Raw genomic sequence first — 19,813 nt, 5'->3', positions numbered from 1 at the left:
TAACCTCTGTCCTCTTATATGCGGCAACTGCGAACTTTTATCAAAATATGTCAAGGTCACTGACAGTAGCCTCATCATCACCTAGAGATGACCACATGATCCTATTCAGAAGTTTTAATTGGAAGAATCATTTGATCTCTGGAGTGGGGGGGGGAGCAATTCTATCCCTTTGTATATGCATTTTACCCGCCAATATTTTAGTTTCGGAATTGATTCTGTTTGCTACCATTCATTTTCCAGTAAAAGATAAATTCTGCTCTACACCATGGAGTCTGAGTATTTCTTTCTTGGGATTTAGAAGGAGCACAGTCTGACAGTGCCCTTATAACACTCAATCCAGCAGAAGAAGCCCACTTCAGATCTCATCTGCCAAAGAATTTCAGCTGACAAGTTCCAGGGCAACAGCTTTTCCTCCTCTGGTCCTTGTCCTGTGGAATATTTCCTCCTAGGAGGTGAGGCTGGTCTCCAGTCTCCTGATATCTTGAGAAAGCTAAAACTTGGCTCTGCTGGTTGGCTTGGGGCCATGATTGAGGTGCACTACTTTGGGGAGTGATTGATGATGTAGAAAAAAAGATTCCCATCGCTCTGTGTCGCCTGTCCCCTTGGTTTTTACTTTCTTACTTAATCTTTCTAATTTTAAGTGATATTTAACTATCTTTTTTTACTTTTTATTATTCTATAAGGTTTCCAGAATCTTTGTAAGACATAAGAAGGAAGGCATATAAATTTAATCAATAAACAGAAGTTATACTGATGAGACCATGATAGAAAGTAAAATATGAAGCAGCATAGAACCATTAATGGTAAATACATATTAATGTAGTTAGGAATGAGGGCCATTATCTTGAATGTGATTATTAGACCAATGGCACACTCAAGCTTGATGGTATCAAATTAAATAAAGTGACCCAATTCACTTTATACTGATACTGAGCTCTTACTTTGCTTCTGATTGTGATGCACTACTGGATTACTATGCTTTGTGACCCTAGAGACACTAAGACCATGTGAAATGATGAGCATGATGCTAAGGCCATGGTGGTGCAGTCGTTAGAATGCAGTACTGCATGCTAATTCTGCTGACTGTCAGCTGCCTGGAATTTGCCTGGAATCTCACTGATCTCAAGGTTGACTCAGCTTTCTATCCTTCCGAGGTAGGTAAAATGAGGGCCCAAATTGTTGGGGGCAATAGGCTGACTCTGTAAACTGCTTAAACAGGGCTGTAAAGCTCTGTGAAGTGGTATATAGCCTGTTTCTCCAAAAATACGACCTGCCCTGAAAGTATGTCCTAGCTTGAATTTTTACACATGTACCGAATATAAACCCTATTCCCCCCAAATAAGCCCTAATTAAGATCCGGATCAATCTGGAGCTCTGTTATCAGCTGCAGAGGCCTTCAGGAAAGCCTTGCCGGCTGCAGAAGAAGAAATTCCAGAAAGGAGGCCAGGGAGCGACATGCATAAGTGAGGTTAGTCAGTGGATGACATCCCCCCAAAATAAGACCTGGTGCCTTTTTTGGTGGCAAAAAAAATATTAAGACACGGCCTTATTTTTGGGGAAACACAGTAAGTCTAAATGCAATAGGTATTGCTAAAGCACTTCAAATTGATATGTTACTTCTAAAAAAATCATTCTGGGTCTTTTCCCCAAAACATTGGAAAGCATGACTTCTTCTTTCAAAACACTTTACATTTTTACTTATACTCGTGACTATGAAAGTATATGTCCTTTCCCAATCACTTCAGGGATTAAGTCCTTTTCCAATCATTTCAGGGATGAATTAATCAAAATTCCTACCCTGTTAACTCTTTTTCCTTCGTAATGGAACTTCTTAGAAAAAGGAGTGGCAGGCGAACATGAGAGGCTGACAAACAGAACCCACTGAGCAGATGTATAATATAGTTCTCATTTTAAAACATGGTCTTATTCATAAAGGAGGCTGAATAAACAAGAAGAAAAATCAAAGATGAAGGAATACATTATCAGTAGCTCTGCCTGTTTATTTACAGCAAGGAATATAATAATTTCTTGCCCGTGTATTGAAACACAATAAATGCATACCTTCTCCATCTGAAGAAAATAGTAATCAATGAAATCTTGTGGCTCGTGCAGAGAGTGAGATTCCTTGTGTTTCTCTATTTCCTGCCTTGCAAATGCAAGGATAATATCCAGAGAAGCCAGGACTTTCTTGTGAGGGCCTGGGAGGTACTTCATTAACTGTGGGAACAAATCATACACCTAACAGAAAAAGAAGAGGAAAAGTTATTTATTCCCCACTATAAGTAAAGCAGGGAAGAGTCAAACACATCATAAGTCATGAGTCCCTGCGTGCCCACAAAAAAAAGCCTTGAATGCCTTTCGTTTCTCCCACAAATTTCCCTAGGTTGTTAGTAGCTCAGATTCTTGTTGAGAGCTTAAGCTTGCAATAAATCTTTACACTCATTTGAACTGCCTGAATGACCTGATTTCCCGGGTGCTTGACAGGAGGGTAGAGATGATTTATGAGCTTAAACTGTTGAGGGACATTCCAAGCTATTAGATGGACTGAAATAGTCAAGCTGTAGATTGTTTAATGCTATTCCAAGATACTGTATTGGAGGAGAGTCCCAATGCAGACCTAAATAGAGTTGCTTTTAGAATTTAGAAGTTTGTAGATGATACAACTCTGATTGGTCTCATTCAAGATAACGACGAATCCACATATAGATGGGAGGTTGTACAACTTATCTCATGGCACGACCAGAACAATCTAGAACTGAACTCACTCAAAACTGTAGAAATGGTGGTAGACTTTAGGAGAAACCCTCCCATACTACCACCTCTTACAATACTAGACAACACAGTATCAACAGTAGAAACCTTCAAATTTCTAGGTTCTATCATATCTCAAGTCCTAAAATGGACACCTAACATCAAAAATGTCATCAAAAAAGCACAACAAAAAATGTTCTTTCCGCGCCAACTCAGAAAGCTCAAACTGCCCAAGGAGCTGCTGATCCAGTTCTACAGAGGAATTATTGAGTCTGTCATCTGCACCTTTATAACTGTCTGGTTTGGTTCTGTAACCCAACAAAACAGACATAGACTTCAGAGAGTAACAAGGACTGCAGAAAAAAATAATTATTACCAACTTGCCTTCAGTTGAGGACCTGTATACTGCCTGGGTCAAAAAGAGGGCTGTGAAGAGCCCTCACATCCTGGACATAAACTATTCCAACTCCTACCCTCAAAATGATGCTATAGAGCACTGCACACCAGAACAACTAGACACAAGGATAGCTTTCCCCAAACACCATTACTCTGCTAAACAAATAATTCCCTCAGCACTGTCCAACTATTTACTAAGTCTGCACTACTATTACTGTTGATCTTCTCATCCATCCTTTCACCGATCTCCTCCAACTTATGACTGCATGAATGTAATTTTGTTATTTGTATCCTTATTATTTTTTATTGACTGTTTACTAGTTGATTTGATTGCTTATTATTATGGTTCCTAGTATGATTTCACTGCTTATTTGTACCCTATGACTATCATTAAGTGTTGTACCTTCTTGATGAATGTATCTTTTCTTTTATGTAAACTGAGAGCATTTGCACCAAAGACATATTCCTTTGTGTGTCCAATCACACTTGGCCAAAAACTATTCTATTCTATTCTATTCTATTCTATTCTATTCTATTCTATTCTATTCTATTCTATTCTATTCTATTCTACTCTACTCTACTCTACTCTACTCTACTCTACTCTACTCTACTCTACTCTATTCTATTCTATTCTATTCTATTCTAGCTGGAAGAGACCTTGGAGGTCTTCCAGTCCCACCCCCTGCTTGTTTGCTTGTTTGTGTGAATGGAAAGGAAAGCCCACCCTCTCTCTCCCCATGTGTGTTTGTGTGTGTGTGTACTTAGTGTATGCTGAATTCAGCCAAATGTTTAACCATTTTTCACATGAGATTGTAATAGAGAAATTGTGAAATACAGGTTAAACATCTTTCTTCCTCTCCCTCCACCCACCCCCCTCTCTCACCATAACCCAACATAATTACATTTTTGGATGCTTGGTAACCAGCTTCCATTTATGACTGGTGCAGCTTTCTGCAGTCACATGATTTAACTTTACAACTTGCCATATGCTAAACAAACAAACAAACTTTACAACCTTGCAGTTTTTCAGCAAAAAAACCACATCCATCAGATAAGCTGGATTCAGACTTACAAACATGTGATTTGCTTAATATCTATGCTGACTTGCTTTACAGCCTTTGTAAAATTGGTTCTAATATTAAGTCCAGTCACATGATGGCACAACTTCCAACCACAATGACTTACGATCAAAATTCTAGGCTCAATTATGCTACTAAGACAATGACTATCTGCATAATTTCATCTGCTCCCAATATTGAAATGATGGATTCCTCCATGGAGAGAGCCAATTTTGTTCAGTGGTAAAGGCAGGGAGGCAGTAATTTTTATTCCTAATCAGGCACTAAGTCAACTGGGTGACCCTGAGTCAATCTTTAGGAAGTGGGCAATGCTAAACCACTTCCAATCTTGACAAGAAATCTACAGAAACTTGTCCAGGCTCTCACCTAGAGTCAAGACTCACTCAACACACACGTGCGCGTGCGCGCGCACACACATATACTGGGAAGTAGAGTAGATGAGAGCATTTCCAAAACTTCCTCCATGCTGCCCATTCTAGGATTCCATGAAAATACTGGTGGAAACATAGTTTGTTTGGTGGCTTTGTCTCCTTATTAGAAAACATGACTCCCCCAGAGGTGGTATTCAGCAGGTTCTGACCAGTTCTGGAGAACCAGTAGCAGAAATTTTGAGTAATTCGGAGATTCGGCAAATACCACCTCTCAATGCCCTGCCCCCATCTGTTCTCTGTCTCCCAAGTCCCAGCTGATCAGCTGGATCTTCTTTTGTTGCCCTGCACAGGAGAACAGACCTGAAAAGCAGGTTAGTGGGGTGGGGAGGCAATGGGGATTTTGCAGTATCCTTCCCCTGAAGTGAGGTGAGAATGGAGATTTTACGGTATCCTTCCCATGCCATGCCCATCAAGCCACACTTGCAGAACTGGTAGTAAAAAAAAAATTGAATCCCACCACTGGACTCACCGCATGAAAAGAGTCACCAAAGAATTTGAAAATAATTTTAAGAGCTTGAACCAGCTTCTGAAACTCTTCATCTTCTGCAGAAAACTGATGTCCGAAACTCAAAGCACATATGACATTAGAAACCGCATTTAGTACTGAAAATGAAGGGTCAAATGGTTGCCCTGCAAAAGAAGATATTTCATAATGAATCCAGTCTCTTTTGTTAACCTGTTTATGCTAGAATCAGAATCATACGGCTGGAGTTTTCTCAAGGCAGGAGTTTTATACCATGGATATTCAGTCTATTCTGAAAACTTCCAGTGATAGTGAACCCACATCCATGGAGGTGAGCTCTTCTGTTGATTAATTTCTCCTTACTTCTAGGCTGGTTCTTTCTTTGACAAGTTTCTCCCCATTACTTTTTGTTCTGCCCTCTGGTGCCCTAAAGAATAAGTCAAATGCATGCATTTATGTGGGATGGAAAGAGTAAACACCACTTGTACTTTCAAAGGCACTATATAAGGAGTGTGTTATTAACTATTTGGGAAAAGGTTTTTAAAAAGTACATTACTGTAAGGTCCAACTGTGGTTATCTACAATGGAGGCAGTTACCCATCCAAATGTTTTAGATTTTGATACTATTGCAAGACATAAAGATCTATTACATGAAACCGGAGAGTTAAAGGATAGGAATCAAATACAAATTCAAGGAAAAGAGATAGCATGGTGGCCATATGTGCAGATACAAATGCATTACAAAAAAGAAAAAGAACAATTTGGTTTTAATATGACCTACCAAGAATTAGATAAGATTTGGCATGGAGAGGAAAGGAAATTGATTAGTAAAATATATAAATATCTATTGGATTATAAATTAAAAGAAGAAACAGTCAAGGAGTGTATGATAATTTGGACAAAAAATGTGGGCCACAGTATAGAATTAGACAAGTGGGAACATAGTTGGGAAATAAATTACAAACTAACTATGTCAGCCTCGTACAAAGAAAATCTCTATAAAATGGTGTATCGTTAGCACTTGCCACCAGCGAGACTGGCTAAGATGTTCCCGAACCTCCCCCCAAACTGCTGGAAGTGTAACTGCGTTCAGGGAACATACTTTCATATGTGGTGGACATGTCCATATGCCCAGGAGTTTTGGAAAAATATCAAAAATTGGATTCTAAATATAACTAAACAAGATGTAAAACTTGAACCCGAAAACTTTTTGCTGGGTATGATAGACTCAAAAAAAAAAAAAAATCAATATTTAATCTTGCACATTATAACGGCAGCCAGAATAAGCTACGCTCAAATTGGAAACTGTCTATCGTCCCTTCAGATGAGATGGTCACTATGAAGGACATGCATTTAATCATAAAGTATTCTGTGAAAATAAAACATTAAAAGAACAAGGAAGGTATTGTAACAAGGTAGATCACGTCAATGTTATGGGGTAAAAGAAAAAAAGAAAGGAAAAATGTAACCAACGCTCAATACCTGCTGCAAAATGTATATATGTATATATATTTGTTTATATGTTTGTTTGTTTCTTTATAAATGTTTTAAATATATGAAACTTAAACTTTATTTTAAAAAAAAGAATAAGTCAAATGCCTCTTCTTTGTGACAGCCCCACAATTACTTTTTATTAATTGTTCTCACTGTCAGAAAATTACAGTACTCTTTACTTCTATATTGGTTCTCTCTTCAACAGGCTTCTACACATTACTGTATTTTTTGGAGTTTAAGGCGTTCTGAAGTATAAGATGCACCTAGCTTTTGGGGAGGAAAACAAGAAAAAAATCTGCCTCTGCCTCCCAGCAATTTGCCTCCTTGCAGCAAGCCATCTCTACCCAACAACCACAACCCAATCCAAAACCCAATCCACAAATAAACACAACCCAGACAAATATTGATATCCCAATCCTCATCAGAGAAGCTGTTGAGCGTGAACGGAAACGTCCAAATGCCATCTTATTTGGTCTAGAGGACATCAATGACAATGATGACATCACAACTGTCCGAAACATCATCAGTGATTATCAAGCATCAACCATCTCCGCTGATGAAATACTTGACATTTCCCGCATTGGCCGAGAGCTCAAAAACAGAGACGGCTCTGTGGCCCCACGCTTGTGCAGGGTCATTTGCAAAAATGAATCAAGCAAATGTAAATTCATTTACACTATAAATTCACTCGCCAAAACCAACACCAACCATAAGAACCTCCGTTGTCGCCCTGACCTAACCATACAGCAACGTGCCCGCTCCCGTGTACTCCGCACCGAACTCAAAAAACGTCTAGACAATGGAGAGAAGGACCTGTACATTGACTACCATGCTGACTGTATCAAAAGTAAGCCACACAACCCGCAACTCAGCTTTAACCCTCAACCACAACCCTACCTCAACCGATCCACCATCACCCAAGACTAGGCATGCACGCCCCTAACTACCTCAATTCCAACTACTGCTGGCCTTAAATGCAAACTACTCAATGCAAGAAGCCTCGTGAATAAAATACCTGAATTTTTCCTTCTACTAAATATGGCTAAATTCGACATTATATTTGTCTGTGAAACATGGCTCTATGCATCTCTCCCTGACTCCATTACCACAGTAAGAGACTATCATGTTTACCGATCAGATCATGAAATTCGTAGAGGAGGTGGTGTTGCTATCTTCTATAAAAAGTCCTTACATCTAAAAAATATCCAAGTTACCCAGGAGCTTGCTCTTCCTGAGACCATCATCTGTGAACTATCCTTAAATATCACAATTCGATTCTTACTATGTTACAGAGCACCTGATTATGACATCGAACATATAAACAAACTAAATACATTACTAACATGGGCTGCATCCTGCCCATACCCTTTTATCTTTCTTGGCGATTTCAATCTACCTCATATTGACTGGACCCTAAATGATTGTACAACTGAAATCATACACACAACCTTCTACAATGCTATTACAAATCTGGGACTGGAACAACTAGTAACCAACAACACTAGACTAAACAACTGCCTCGATCTCATCTTCTGCAATAGTTTGAATTTAATTTACGGAATACAAACTAAAGAACCCTTTTCCAGCAGTGACCACAATATGATTGACTTTTGTCTCAATATACGCCCACACAAAAATCACCACAATGATGTAATCCCCAATTGTAACTTCAAAAAAGGCAACTATGATCTTATAGACAACGATCTCTCATCCCTTGATTGGCAATCTCTATTCACTGGATGCAATACTGTTGAAGACCATTACAACATATTTTTACTTGAAGTCAAAAGAGTCATCAAACTATATGTACCAACAACAACTCCCAAAACAAAACAAAAAAGCAGATTACCCATAACAATAAGGAAACTTCAATCCAAAAAGAGATCACTCTGGCGGAAAAACAAATCTGGTCACGTTGCCAATTTCAAAAGCCGATACAAAAATTTATGCCACCAGATAAAGACCGAATGCATCAATTATCACATTAAACAAGAGGAAAACCTTCTAAGCACCAATTCCACCCGTGCGTTTTACAATTTTGTAAACAACAAACTAAAAGACTCAAGGTCTATCCCACCCTTGATAGGACCTGATGGTAAAGACTGCAATGACGACACCATTAAAGCCAACATCTTTAACACATTCTTCGGCTCAGTATTTGTAAACAGCAATGGATCATGTCCAGTATTTCCTAGCCGTACCACAGATAACAACAATGACCTAATACATATCGATTTTACAGAAGACAATGTTGAAAAAGCACTACGCAATCTAAAACCATCTCTATCTATTGGACCGGATGGAATATGTGCCTACTTCTTAAAAAAGCTATCCACTGCCATAGCCAAACCTCTAAGCATAATCTTTGAAAAATCTTTCAGGACCAGCTCCTTGCCTAACCTATGGTCACAAGCCACAGTCATCCCCATCTTCAAAAAGGGAGACCCAAGCCTAGTTGAAAATTACAGACCAATCGCCTTATGCTGCGTCACCTGTAAAGTCATGGAATCAATTATTAACCAATCCATCATCCTCCACTTAGAGACAAACAACCTACTCTCCAATAAACAATTTGGTTTCAGAAAAAAACTATCCTGTAATCTGCAACTCTTACACTGCAAAAACATATGGACGACACAACTCAACCAGGGCAAAGCAATAGACGCAATCTACATAGACTTCTGTAAAGCCTTTGATTCAGTGGTACACGACAAACTACTCCTAAAAATAAAATCCTATGGTATCTCTGGACAACTGAATAACTGGATAGAAGCATTCCTGGCAAACAGACAACAAATGGTCAAAATTGGGAGCGTCCTATCAAATTCTGTACCTGTCAATAGTGGTGTCCCCCAAGGCAGTGTTCTAGGACCAACTCTCTTCATACTCTACATAAATGACCTCTGTGATCATATTAAGAGCAATTGCGTTCTTTTCGCTGATGATGTAAAGCTGTTCAATACCACAGACAATACTGCTACCCTACAAAAAGATCTTGACTATGTATCAGAATGGTCAAACAAATGGCAACTTCAAATCTCAACAAATAAATGCTCTGTCTTACATATTGGCAAAAAAAATCAGAAAATAAAATACAAGCTGAATAGTCAAGATCTTGTTGATGACCCAAGCTCTGTAAAGCAGGGGTCCCCAACCGCCGGTCCACGGACCGTGCAGAACAGAACAAGCCTTACCGGGCCGCTGGTTGCTGGCGCCGCCATCTTTTTGGTAAAAAAGCAATTTTTCGTCAAAAAGATGGCGGCGCCAGCGCTCAATGGTGAGCTTTTCCGGGTAGAAAGCCATTTCTACCCGAAAAAGCTCACCAGAACGCTAGCGCCGCTCTTTTGACGCGAAATCACTCGTGACGTCACCGGAAGTGATTTTTCATCAAAAAGATGGCGGCGCCCAGCTGACGCCGGAACCGGGCCGCGGCGTCGAAAAGGTTGGGGATCCCTGCTGTAAAGGACCTTGGAATACTCACCTCTAATGATCTAAGTGCTAGAGCCCACTGCAACTACATAGCCAAAAAGGAATTAAGAGTTGTTAACCTAATCCTACGTAGCTTTTTCTCTGGTAATATCACACTACTAACCAAAGCATACAAAACATTTGCTAGACCAATACTCGAATACAGTTCATCAGTCTGGAACCCACATTATGTATCTGATATTAGCACAATTGAGAAAGTCCAGAAATATTTCACAAGAAGAGTTCTCCACTCCTCTACTCGTTGTAGAATACCTTATGCCACCAGACTTGAAATTCTAGAACTAGAAAACCTTGAATTACGCCGTCTTCGGTCTGATTTAAGCATGGTATATAAAATCATACATTGCAATGTCCTACCTGTCAATGAATACTTCAGCTTCAACCATAACAACACAAGAGCACACAATAGATACAAACTCAAAGTTAACCGCACCAAACTTGATTGCAGGAAATACGACTTCAGCAATAGAGTGGTCAATGTCTGGGATACTCTACCCGACTCTGTAGTTTCTTCCCCAAACCCCAAAAACTTTAACCTTAGACTGTCTACTATTGACCTCACCCCTTTCCTAAGAGGTCTGTAGGGGGCGTGCATAAGCGCACCAACGTGCCTACCGTCCCTGTCCTATTGTTTCTCTTATTCTTCTTTTATTTTTCTTATATGTACCCATTTCATGTATTCACAACTATGTATACACTTATACTTATTATCTTGTAAACAATTGGCAAATCAAATAAATAAAATAAATAAATAAATAAATAAGCCACAAACAGCCTGGTCATCTTCAGCATAGCCTGATTAGCACAAGCAGCTGATTGTTGGTAGGATCGTCCTCCCAATGATCAGCTGTTTCAGGCTGCAGTGATTGCCATTGCCTATTGCTGCCTCCACATGCCCCATTTTCAGCCTTCGTGTCCCATTTTCAGTCTCTGTACGCCCCATTTTTGGCCTCCTGTGCCCCATTTTCAGCCCATTCTGGGAGGCAGGGATCAGAATGGTTGGAAAATGGGGCGTGCAGAGGCCCAAATCAGACGGAGTGGAGGCCAAAAATGGGATGTGGATGCAGCACACTGCTGGCTCATATATAAGATTTTAGGACCGCTACACCTAGATACTAAAGCTCAGGACTTCTAAGGTGATGTATTGGAATGTGAGAATGACCTTGGGAACAGATGGGTGAAGAGATGCTGCATAGGAAATAATTATATAAAAGGGGGAGGAGCCCAAACTGAGTAATCAGTAATGAGCAGAAAATGAAACTTCAAAAGGATCCCATCTAATTTCAGCCAGTAAAAAGAAACGGGAGCAGATTTGAACTTTCAGACTTGTTAATGTTTGTTAATGTAGCCTTACAATAAAATAGAAGTAGTTCATCTTGTCATTTCCCCTGTATAATCAATTTGGGAGGTTGATGGGGTGAAATAAGAGAAATGAGAACTATCCATTTAAAACACAAACAAAAAAACCCAAATCAATACATCTATTTTTGTTGGAATACATGTTAGAATGTATTTTGTGTTACAACAAGTACAGAATTATTTAGCCACTAGATGGCAGTGTTTAGTGTGCATCTATGCTTATAATTTATGGTTTCTTATATGTTCTGAGGAGAGTTTCCTGTTACAGTAATATAATTGAGAAGTAAAGTACATGGTGACTCTTTGTTTGCTCTATGTGGTACTTTATACAAACAGAATTTCTAACAATTTTTATTTAAAATACTCAAAATGGGGGGGGGGGATTGGCAGATGGGGATTTGAATCATTATCCCAAATGACATACCTTTTGTTTGTCTAAAGATCTCCACCATCGTCTGAGCTATGTCTTCTATCTGATGCTCAATGCTTTTCTTCCCCAGGCCCAGTTTCCGCAGAGAAGTGACGCCAATGCGTCGCTGCAGTTTCCAGGTGAGGCCATTGGAGAAAACAATTCCTGAGGGCATAAGCAGATAATGATAAATGATTCCTGATTACCTTTGTGTTAAAAAACAGGTCCCATTCTTGCCAAACATCTCTCTGAATTTCAGGTTGGAATACCAAAATCTTGTGACATGTTGCCATTTTTGTAAAATTCTAGACATGTTTTTTTTTTTTACAAAATATTTATTCATTTTGGGATCCACATGGACATTGGGAGACATACATGCTGTGGTGACCACCTCTATCATATACGAGGGACATTGAAACCTTCTAAGATGGTGTAATTCAGTGGTGGTATGCTACCGGTTCAGACCGGTTTGGCTGAACCAGTAGTAAAAAAACTTCTGACCATCAGCTGAGAGGAGAAAGAAGAGAAAAGCACAGGATTGGGCCTCCCATCTGCCCCTGCATTTTTGTGTGAATTATTGCCGTGCTTCTGTGCGCTTTGCTGAAATTATTGGATTCATTATCTTGTCCTGCTGGAGTGATTGATTGCTCATGGGAGAGCTTTTCTCCAGGTCGGAGAGTAACCAGGACATTAGGGCCATGCCCCGGGTCATCAAAAAATATTTTCCATTCTGCATTGGAGCACTTCTCAAATTATTGAATGGATAGGTGATTAATGAATATATATGGAATATACATGTTTGTGTGGCTAGACGATATGAAACTGGGCATTTAGATGTGAGACAGAATGAGTAAAAATCAAATTTGCAAAAACAGAAATATGAAAGAAGAGGAAAGAGATCCAGAGGAAGGAGAAGATGGAGAAACATGTAGTTGAATGAAGTTGATGAGATCCTCAAAAAAAGAGATAGAAGTTTAATTAAAAAGGCAATATCTAAATCAATATATGAATGTCATAGTCCAGATGGAAAGTTATAGACATGTATAATATTTTGATGTAAAGTGAATTAAGCAATATTTCTTTTGCTTGCTAATTCCTGTAAATCTTTTTCTTTACTATATCTTACTCTTTTTTTTCCTGTGCTATGCACAATATTACCACATATTGGAAGAGTTTGATGGTTATTACAATTTGCACTTACCCCTTCCTTTCCCAAAATCATTCAAGAAAGCATCCTCTGCTCGATACGAGAATTCTTCTGGGAAGTTGGTCATTCCTTCTTTCACAGATTTGAATCCGGACAGCACTATCATAAGTTGTTGCCCATACCACAAGCTGTATATATTTCCATATCGTTTTACAGGCTGTCAAGTGAATCAAAAATGAGAAAAATTACAATCAAATACAGAGATTATTTTCATTTAATACTGTTTGCCATCTATTTGTTCCAAAATCCTGAAATCTAAGACTTTTCACCACATGCAACTCTATCTCTATAATTTTTCTCTCTCTCTCAGATTCTTGCCATTGTCTTTCTGATTTTAAGGATTATTTTCCTTAAAAAGGACATCTCTTTATTTATTTTTCTTTTTGCCTATCTTATTCACTTTTTGAATTTCTATACCACCACCCTTTCTCTGAAGAATTGGTTCCATCATCAAACATTTATTGATAAGATTGAACTAGAATCTGCCTTCTAAAAATGCAGCTCCATTATTTTACATTGTTCTCAGTGAAGCAACTATAAACAAGTCAATCTCAGTCATCCAGGCCATGGTGATCCCACAGATTCTTTTTCAACAAGCAACAAGACTCTAGTTTTTCTTTGAAGACGTTTTGTTCTCATCCAAGAAGCTGAGCTGAAGAAATTTCTTGGATGAGAAACAAAACATCTTCAAAGAAAAACCAGAAAGTCCAGTTACCTCTTGAAAAAGAACCTTCAGCATTACTTGGCATGATGAATTATACCATAAGTTTGAGAATTATCATGATTACTACTGGTTAAAATTAAATACCTTAAGGAAGTAATCTTCAGTGAGCCAAAGCCCAGCTGCCAAGAAGGTCCCAAGGAACGGCAGAGCCAAAGGACCGGGAGGCAAATGTCTTCTGATCCAAAATTGTCTCAGGAAGAAGAGAATCAACAGAACAAGCAGCAAAAAAACTAAAATTGTCCCTATCACCATCATTATTCTGCTAGTTCTTTTTCTTTGATGCTCACTAATAGATTTGGAGATAGTTATATCCTTTTGTCTGATGCTTTTTCTTCTTCCTCCTGTTTATGTATTCACTGATGGGAATGAATAGCAAGACATGTTTTGATGATTAGTTTGAATGCCACTGGCATTTTACTAACGAGTTATATTAATCCACATGAAGAAGGTTTTCTGACCATGCGTCACTCAAATAATAAAGAGATTTTTTTAAAAAAATCTAAGGCTGTTTGTCCTCATTAAGAGGATAGTATGCCAGCATTACTTGAAAATCATGATGAAATCATGATGAAAATCATGGTGTCCCATATGACCATGAAATCTGCCCAAATATACAGAAAAATATCCCAGGGCAGTAACTCTATTGAATTCTACTGTACAGTGCAATGTTAATGGAATATCAGTGGTTTTCAATTCAATGTATAGAATGTGAAGGAGGTGTGTTTGCATTTATTTTCATAGTCATAATGTACACTGAAGATTATATTTAATTTCATTGTACGAGGTGCAGTGACAATAGAGTAAACTAAACAAGCTAAATCTTGTTGGCACACAGAGATATTATCTAGTCCAGGATTATGTCTCATACTTACCCTTGCAATCCCAGCATCAGGACTTTATCATGAAGAACCTCACTAAACTTTGTTTACAAATAAGGGAAGGTCTTCATGAAGGATTCATACTGTTGAGCACTGTCTTTAGTTGCTGAGCAGCCTTTGGCAACTAAAACAAGTGTAACCACCATGCAGCTGTCCCAAATCCAAGCGGTAATTATAGGTAGAGAGTTGTGTGTGTTCAGAAATGCCTACTTAAAAATGATGACAACAGCGGGCCATATGGATGGTGCAGCCTTGGTTTCTGCGCAGCCTGGATTAATTGCTTTAGGGGGGTGCTCTGGGGATGAGATTTCTCTGCAGCCCACCAAAATTTTCTCACGGTCCACCAGTGGCCCACCGTTTGGCGACTGCTGTTCTGGAAAATGACTGGCTCAACTTGGCTACTAAACAATAGTCCAAACTACCAAAAACATAACTGTAAAAGACAGACTAGAAATAAAAGTTAAAATAAGCCAAAAAATGGTAAGAGAACACCTGTCTGATCTTGATGAATACAAATCACTGGGACCTGATGGATTACATTCCCAAGTTCTAAAGGAGCTGACAGATATCATCTCAGAACCACTGTACCACATCTTTCAAAAATCCTAGAGCACCAGGGAACTACCAGACAACTAGAAAGGACCTGATGTGATTCCCATCTTCAAAAAGAAAAAAAACAGACCCAGGAAATTACAGACCAATCAACTTAACATCAGTACCTGGGAAGATACCGGGAAAGATAATAAAAAACCAGATCTGCCAACAACTAGAAATGAGTAAAGTAATAACTAAAAGTCAGCATGGATTTGTTAAAAATAGATCAGGCCAAACCAATCTTATTTCATTTTTCAACATAGCAGCTAAATTAGTAGACCAGTGAAACACTGTTGACATAATATACTTAGACTTCAGCAAGACATTCGACAAAGTAGACCACAATCTACTTCTTGGTAAGATTTTTAAAAAATGGGATAGATAGCATCACCATCAGATGGATTTGTAACAGGCTAACAAACAGTACTCAACAAGTAGTCCTTAATGGTACTACATCTACATGGAGGGAAGTAAGCAGTGGGGTACCGCAAGGTTCAGCTGTTGGGTCCCACTTTAGCCCAGTACTCTTCAATATCTTCATAAATGACTTAGATGAGGGAATAGACGGGGAATTTACCAAAATTGTGGATGATGCTAAGCTGGCAGGAATAGCTAACACCCAAGAAGACAGGCTCAAGATCTATCTGGATCTTGACAGACTAGAACACTGGGTCATATTTAACAAAATGAAATTCAGTGTAGAGAAAAGTAAAGTCCTGCACTTAGGCAAGAAAAACCAAAAGTATACATATAGACTGGGTCAAACTAGGTTTAATAGCAGTAACTGTGAGAGAGATCTTGGAGTCTTAGTAAACAACCAATTAAATATGAGCCAATAGTGTGCGGTGGCAGCCAAAACAAATGAATGCAATCGTAAGTTTTATTAACAGAGGGATACAATCAGGGGTGTGATTCAACTGGTGTATCTACCGGTTTGGTGAGCGTGCGCTTTGCGCATGTTTCCATTTGTGCCATTTTTCAGGTCTGAAACTTAATTTCTATTGCAGTCCCAGTGAGTAAATCAGCTGAGGTCAGGAAATCCACTGTGCTGTGCCAAATAGCTAAGCTGAAAATCCCGAAAATAAAGGACAGAATAGGGCAGGGATGGGTGGGCGGAGCCAAATCATTGTCATAAATACCAGTTCGCCCGAACCGGGCTGAACCAGTAGAATCCCACCCCTTGATACAATCAAGATCATGTGAGGTACTAATACCTCTCTATAAAGCCTTACTAAGACCACACCTAGAGTACTGCATCCAATTTTGGTCACAACACTATAAAAAAGATATTGAGACTCTAGAAAAAGAGCAACCAGGATGATTAGGGGACTGGAGGCTAAAACAGATGATGAAGGGTGGCAGGAACTGGGCATGGCTAGTCTAGGGAAGAGACATGATAGCAGGGTTTCAATATTTGAGGGGCTGCCACGGAGGGGAAGGGGTCAAGCTATTTTCCAAGGCACCCAAAGGCCAGATAAGGAATAATGGAGGGAAACTGAACAAGGAGAGATTCAACTTGGAAATAAGGAGAAATTTTCTGACAGTGAGAACAATCAACCAATGGAATAGAAATTGCCTTCAGGAGTTGTGGAAGCTTCATCATTGGATGCTTTCAAGAAGAGACTGGACTGCCATCTGTCAGAAATGGTGTAGGGCAGTGGTTCCAAAACTTTTTCAGTCCACCACCCCCTTGGTGCTACAAACTCATCCTCAGTGCTCCCACTCAGGGGTGGGATTCGAATTTCTTAACAACTGATTCTGTGGGCGTGGCCTAATTTGTGGGCATGGCTTGGTGGTCACATGAATGGATGGGTGTGGTTTGATGGTCATGTGACTGGGTGGGCATGGTCAGGTGGCCATGTGACTGGCAAACCAAATATAAGTGGTCCTCACTTAATGGCCAGTTGCTTAGTAAGTGTTCTAATTTATGACTGACCTCCCTAGAGCTACTTGACCTGTTTTTGGAGTTTTGACAGCCATGCACATACACACACACACACACGCACGCACGCACGCACACACACTCCATTCTAACCCTGCTGGAGCAGGTGGTTGGACTAAATATCTCATTCACTTTCTCCTCCCTCCCTCCCTCCCTTTCTTTCTTTCCTTCCTTCCTTCCTTCCTTCCTTCCTTCCTTCCTTCCTTCCTTCCTCCCTTCCTTCCTTCTTTCTTTCTTTTCTTTTTTCTTTCTGTCCCTTCCTTCCATCCACCCTCTTTCTTTCTCTATCCTTTTTCTTCCTCTCTCCCTTTTTCTTTCCCTTTTTTCTTTCTTTTCTTTCTTGTCTCTTCCTTCTCTCTCTCTTTCTCTCTCTCTCCTCCCTTCATATCCCATTCACTTTCTCCTCCCTCCCTCTTTGTTTCTTTCTTTCTCTTTCATTCCCCCCTCTCTTTCTCTCTCTCTCTTTTCTTTCTGTCCCTTCCTTCCACCACCCCCTCTTTCTTTGTCTATCCCTTTTCTTCCTTTCTCTTCTTTTCCCTCTCCCTTTTTCTTTCTTTACTTTCTTATCTGTTCCTTGTCTCTTTCTCTCTCTCTTTCTCTCTCTCTCTCTCTTTCCCTCTTTCTTTCCCTCCCTCTCTCTCTCTCTCTCTCTTTCTCTTCTCTCTCTTCCCCTTCTCTCTTTTTTTTCTCTCTCCCTTTCTCTCTCTTTCTCTTTCCCTCTCTCTCTTTCTTTTTCTCTCTCTTTCCCTCTCTCTTTCTCTCTCTCTTCTTTCTCTCTCTTTCTCTCTCTCTTTCCCTCTCTCTCTATCCCTTCCTTAACCTATCTATCTATTTTCTGCCCAGGGAGGTGTGGCCTAATCTTTCAAAGGCCTGGGCTAATCTTGCATCACCCCATTTCCCCTTTCAGAGGCCCCGGCCTCCCCCACGACGGCCTCTTTCATCATCCCATGGCCAGGACTTTACCTTCCTCCTGCAGCAGCCATGATGTTTTTCTTCTGCCTGGACCTTGTTTGCCTTCAATCTTTCCTTGGAGGATTAAGCGAAGGATGCCTTTTTTTTCTTCTTTCACTTTTTTATGGTTTTGATGATTTCCCTTGGCTTTCCCAGGTGGCTTATCACCTCTTCATTTCTGATTTTGTCAACCCAACTTGTACATAACAGCTGCCTGGTCATACTAGACTACATACAATACTACATAAATAATACATACAATACTACATACAATTCTGGTCATATTGTACTACAGACAAAGCAGATATAAGTGTCAGGTGAAAACGGTTCTATTCCTGTCTTTTCCTACTAGCTACAGGAATCATTACCTAAAATAGAAATTACGCTTCAGAACTCAAACCCAGAACATTTTTGAAATTATTATACAATTGCAGAATTAGAGGGGCCATTTGAGCTATAAGGTTCTATCTATTGTCCACCATCGGAACCTAGAATAAAGCATCTTCAACAGAAGAACGTCTAGCTTCATTCTCTTTGAAGAATCGGTTCCATTATCAAACATTTATGGGTAAAATGGAACTAGAAACTGCCTTCTAAAAATTCAATCCCATTATTTCACAGTGTTTTCAGTGAAGTAGTTATAAGCAGGTCTTACCTAAATATTGTGGCATGATGAATTATACCATAATTTTGGTATAAAGAAAACAATTGAGAATTATCTTGCATACTACTAGTTAGAATTAAATACCTTAAGGAAGTAATCTTCACGGAGCCAAAGCCCAGCTGCCAAGAAGGTCCCAAGGAATGGCAGAGCCAAAGGCCCGGGAGGCAAATGTCTTTGGGTCCAAAGTTGTTTCAGGAAGAAGAGAATCAAGAGAACAAGCAGCAAAAAAACCAAAATTGTCCCTATCACTATCATTGTTCTGCTAGTTCTTTTTCTTTGATGCTTAGTACTACCGTAAACCTGGAGACGGTCGTATCCTTTTTCCTCATGCTTTTTCCTCTGCCTCTGGTTTTACATATTCGTTGTTGGGAATGAATAGCAAGACATCTTTTGATTATCTGTTTGATTACCACTGGAATTTTGTCAACAAGTTATTATATTAATCCACATGAATGAAGTTCCCTCTGACCCTGTGTCACTCAAATAATAGATTTCTTTTTCTAAAAAATATAGGACTGTATAATCTGGTAGGTTCTTAAAATGATACTATGCCAGCATTATTTGAAAATCATGACAAAATCACGATGAAAAGCACGGTGTTTCATACGTCCATGAAATCTTGTTGGGCCACAGAGATATTATGTCGTCCAAGATAATGTCTCATATTTATCCTTGTAAGCCCAGCATCAGGACATTATCATGAAAAAGAACAACTCACTCAACTTTGTTTATAAATATGGGAACTTCTTCAGGAAGCTGAGAACCATCTCTGGTTGCTGCGCAGCCTTTTGCAACTAAAACAAGTGTAACCACTATGCTAATAAGGAAGGGCTGTTGCAGTAGATTCTGCAGCAGCTGTTAATGATTGAAAGGTGTTCTAAATCCAAGCAGCAAATTATGATGCTTCGGAGTTGGGCAATTGTTCCTGGTGTGGGTGTTTAGAAATACCTATTTAAAAATTATGTCAACAATCTAGGTCCCT

The 19,813-nt window shown here is 39.4% G+C and overlaps 1 protein-coding gene and 1 long non-coding RNA gene across 7 annotated transcripts in view; both read right to left on the bottom strand.

Annotated features, from left to right (window-relative positions):
* LOC113429525 (cytochrome P450 2J5-like) overlaps positions 1 to 19,638 on the bottom strand; it is a 29,511-nt gene extending 9,873 nt beyond the window's left edge. For 2 of the 6 annotated variants that reach the window (XM_087965500.1, XM_087965504.1), the window contains exons 1-6: positions 18,916 to 19,052; positions 13,887 to 14,158; positions 13,073 to 13,235; positions 11,887 to 12,036; positions 5,127 to 5,287; positions 2,062 to 2,238 (exon numbers count right to left, since the gene is read on the bottom strand). In XM_087965500.1, coding sequence (XP_087821626.1) covers positions 2,062 to 2,238; positions 5,127 to 5,287; positions 11,887 to 12,036; positions 13,073 to 13,235; positions 13,887 to 14,057 — 822 coding nt within the window. In that variant the 5' untranslated portion in view covers positions 14,058 to 14,158; positions 18,916 to 19,052. Of the gene's footprint in view, positions 1 to 2,061; positions 2,239 to 5,126; positions 5,288 to 11,886; positions 12,037 to 13,072; positions 13,236 to 13,886; positions 14,159 to 14,674; positions 14,818 to 18,822 lie in introns of those variants that run through there. The other 4 variants (XM_087965503.1, XM_087965505.1, XM_087965501.1 and 1 more) reach the window with 3 other exon arrangements.
* LOC148131010 (uncharacterized) lies at positions 6,623 to 11,865 on the bottom strand. The gene is made up of 3 exons (XR_015749539.1): positions 11,571 to 11,865; positions 10,872 to 11,265; positions 6,623 to 6,952 (listed from the first exon to the last, which is right to left on the bottom strand). It is a non-coding gene; the product is annotated as an uncharacterized LOC148131010 (long non-coding RNA).
* Positions 19,639 to 19,813: the final 175 nt, after the last annotated feature.

The sequence above is a fragment of the Notechis scutatus genome, chromosome 4, assembly GCF_049901735.1.
Source record: "Notechis scutatus isolate UNSWTSFEM ecotype Mainland chromosome 4, rNotScu1.2, whole genome shotgun sequence".
In the NCBI taxonomy this organism is placed as follows: domain Eukaryota; kingdom Metazoa; phylum Chordata; class Lepidosauria; order Squamata; family Elapidae; genus Notechis; species Notechis scutatus.
This window is presented reverse-complemented; position numbering and strand designations above follow the sequence as displayed.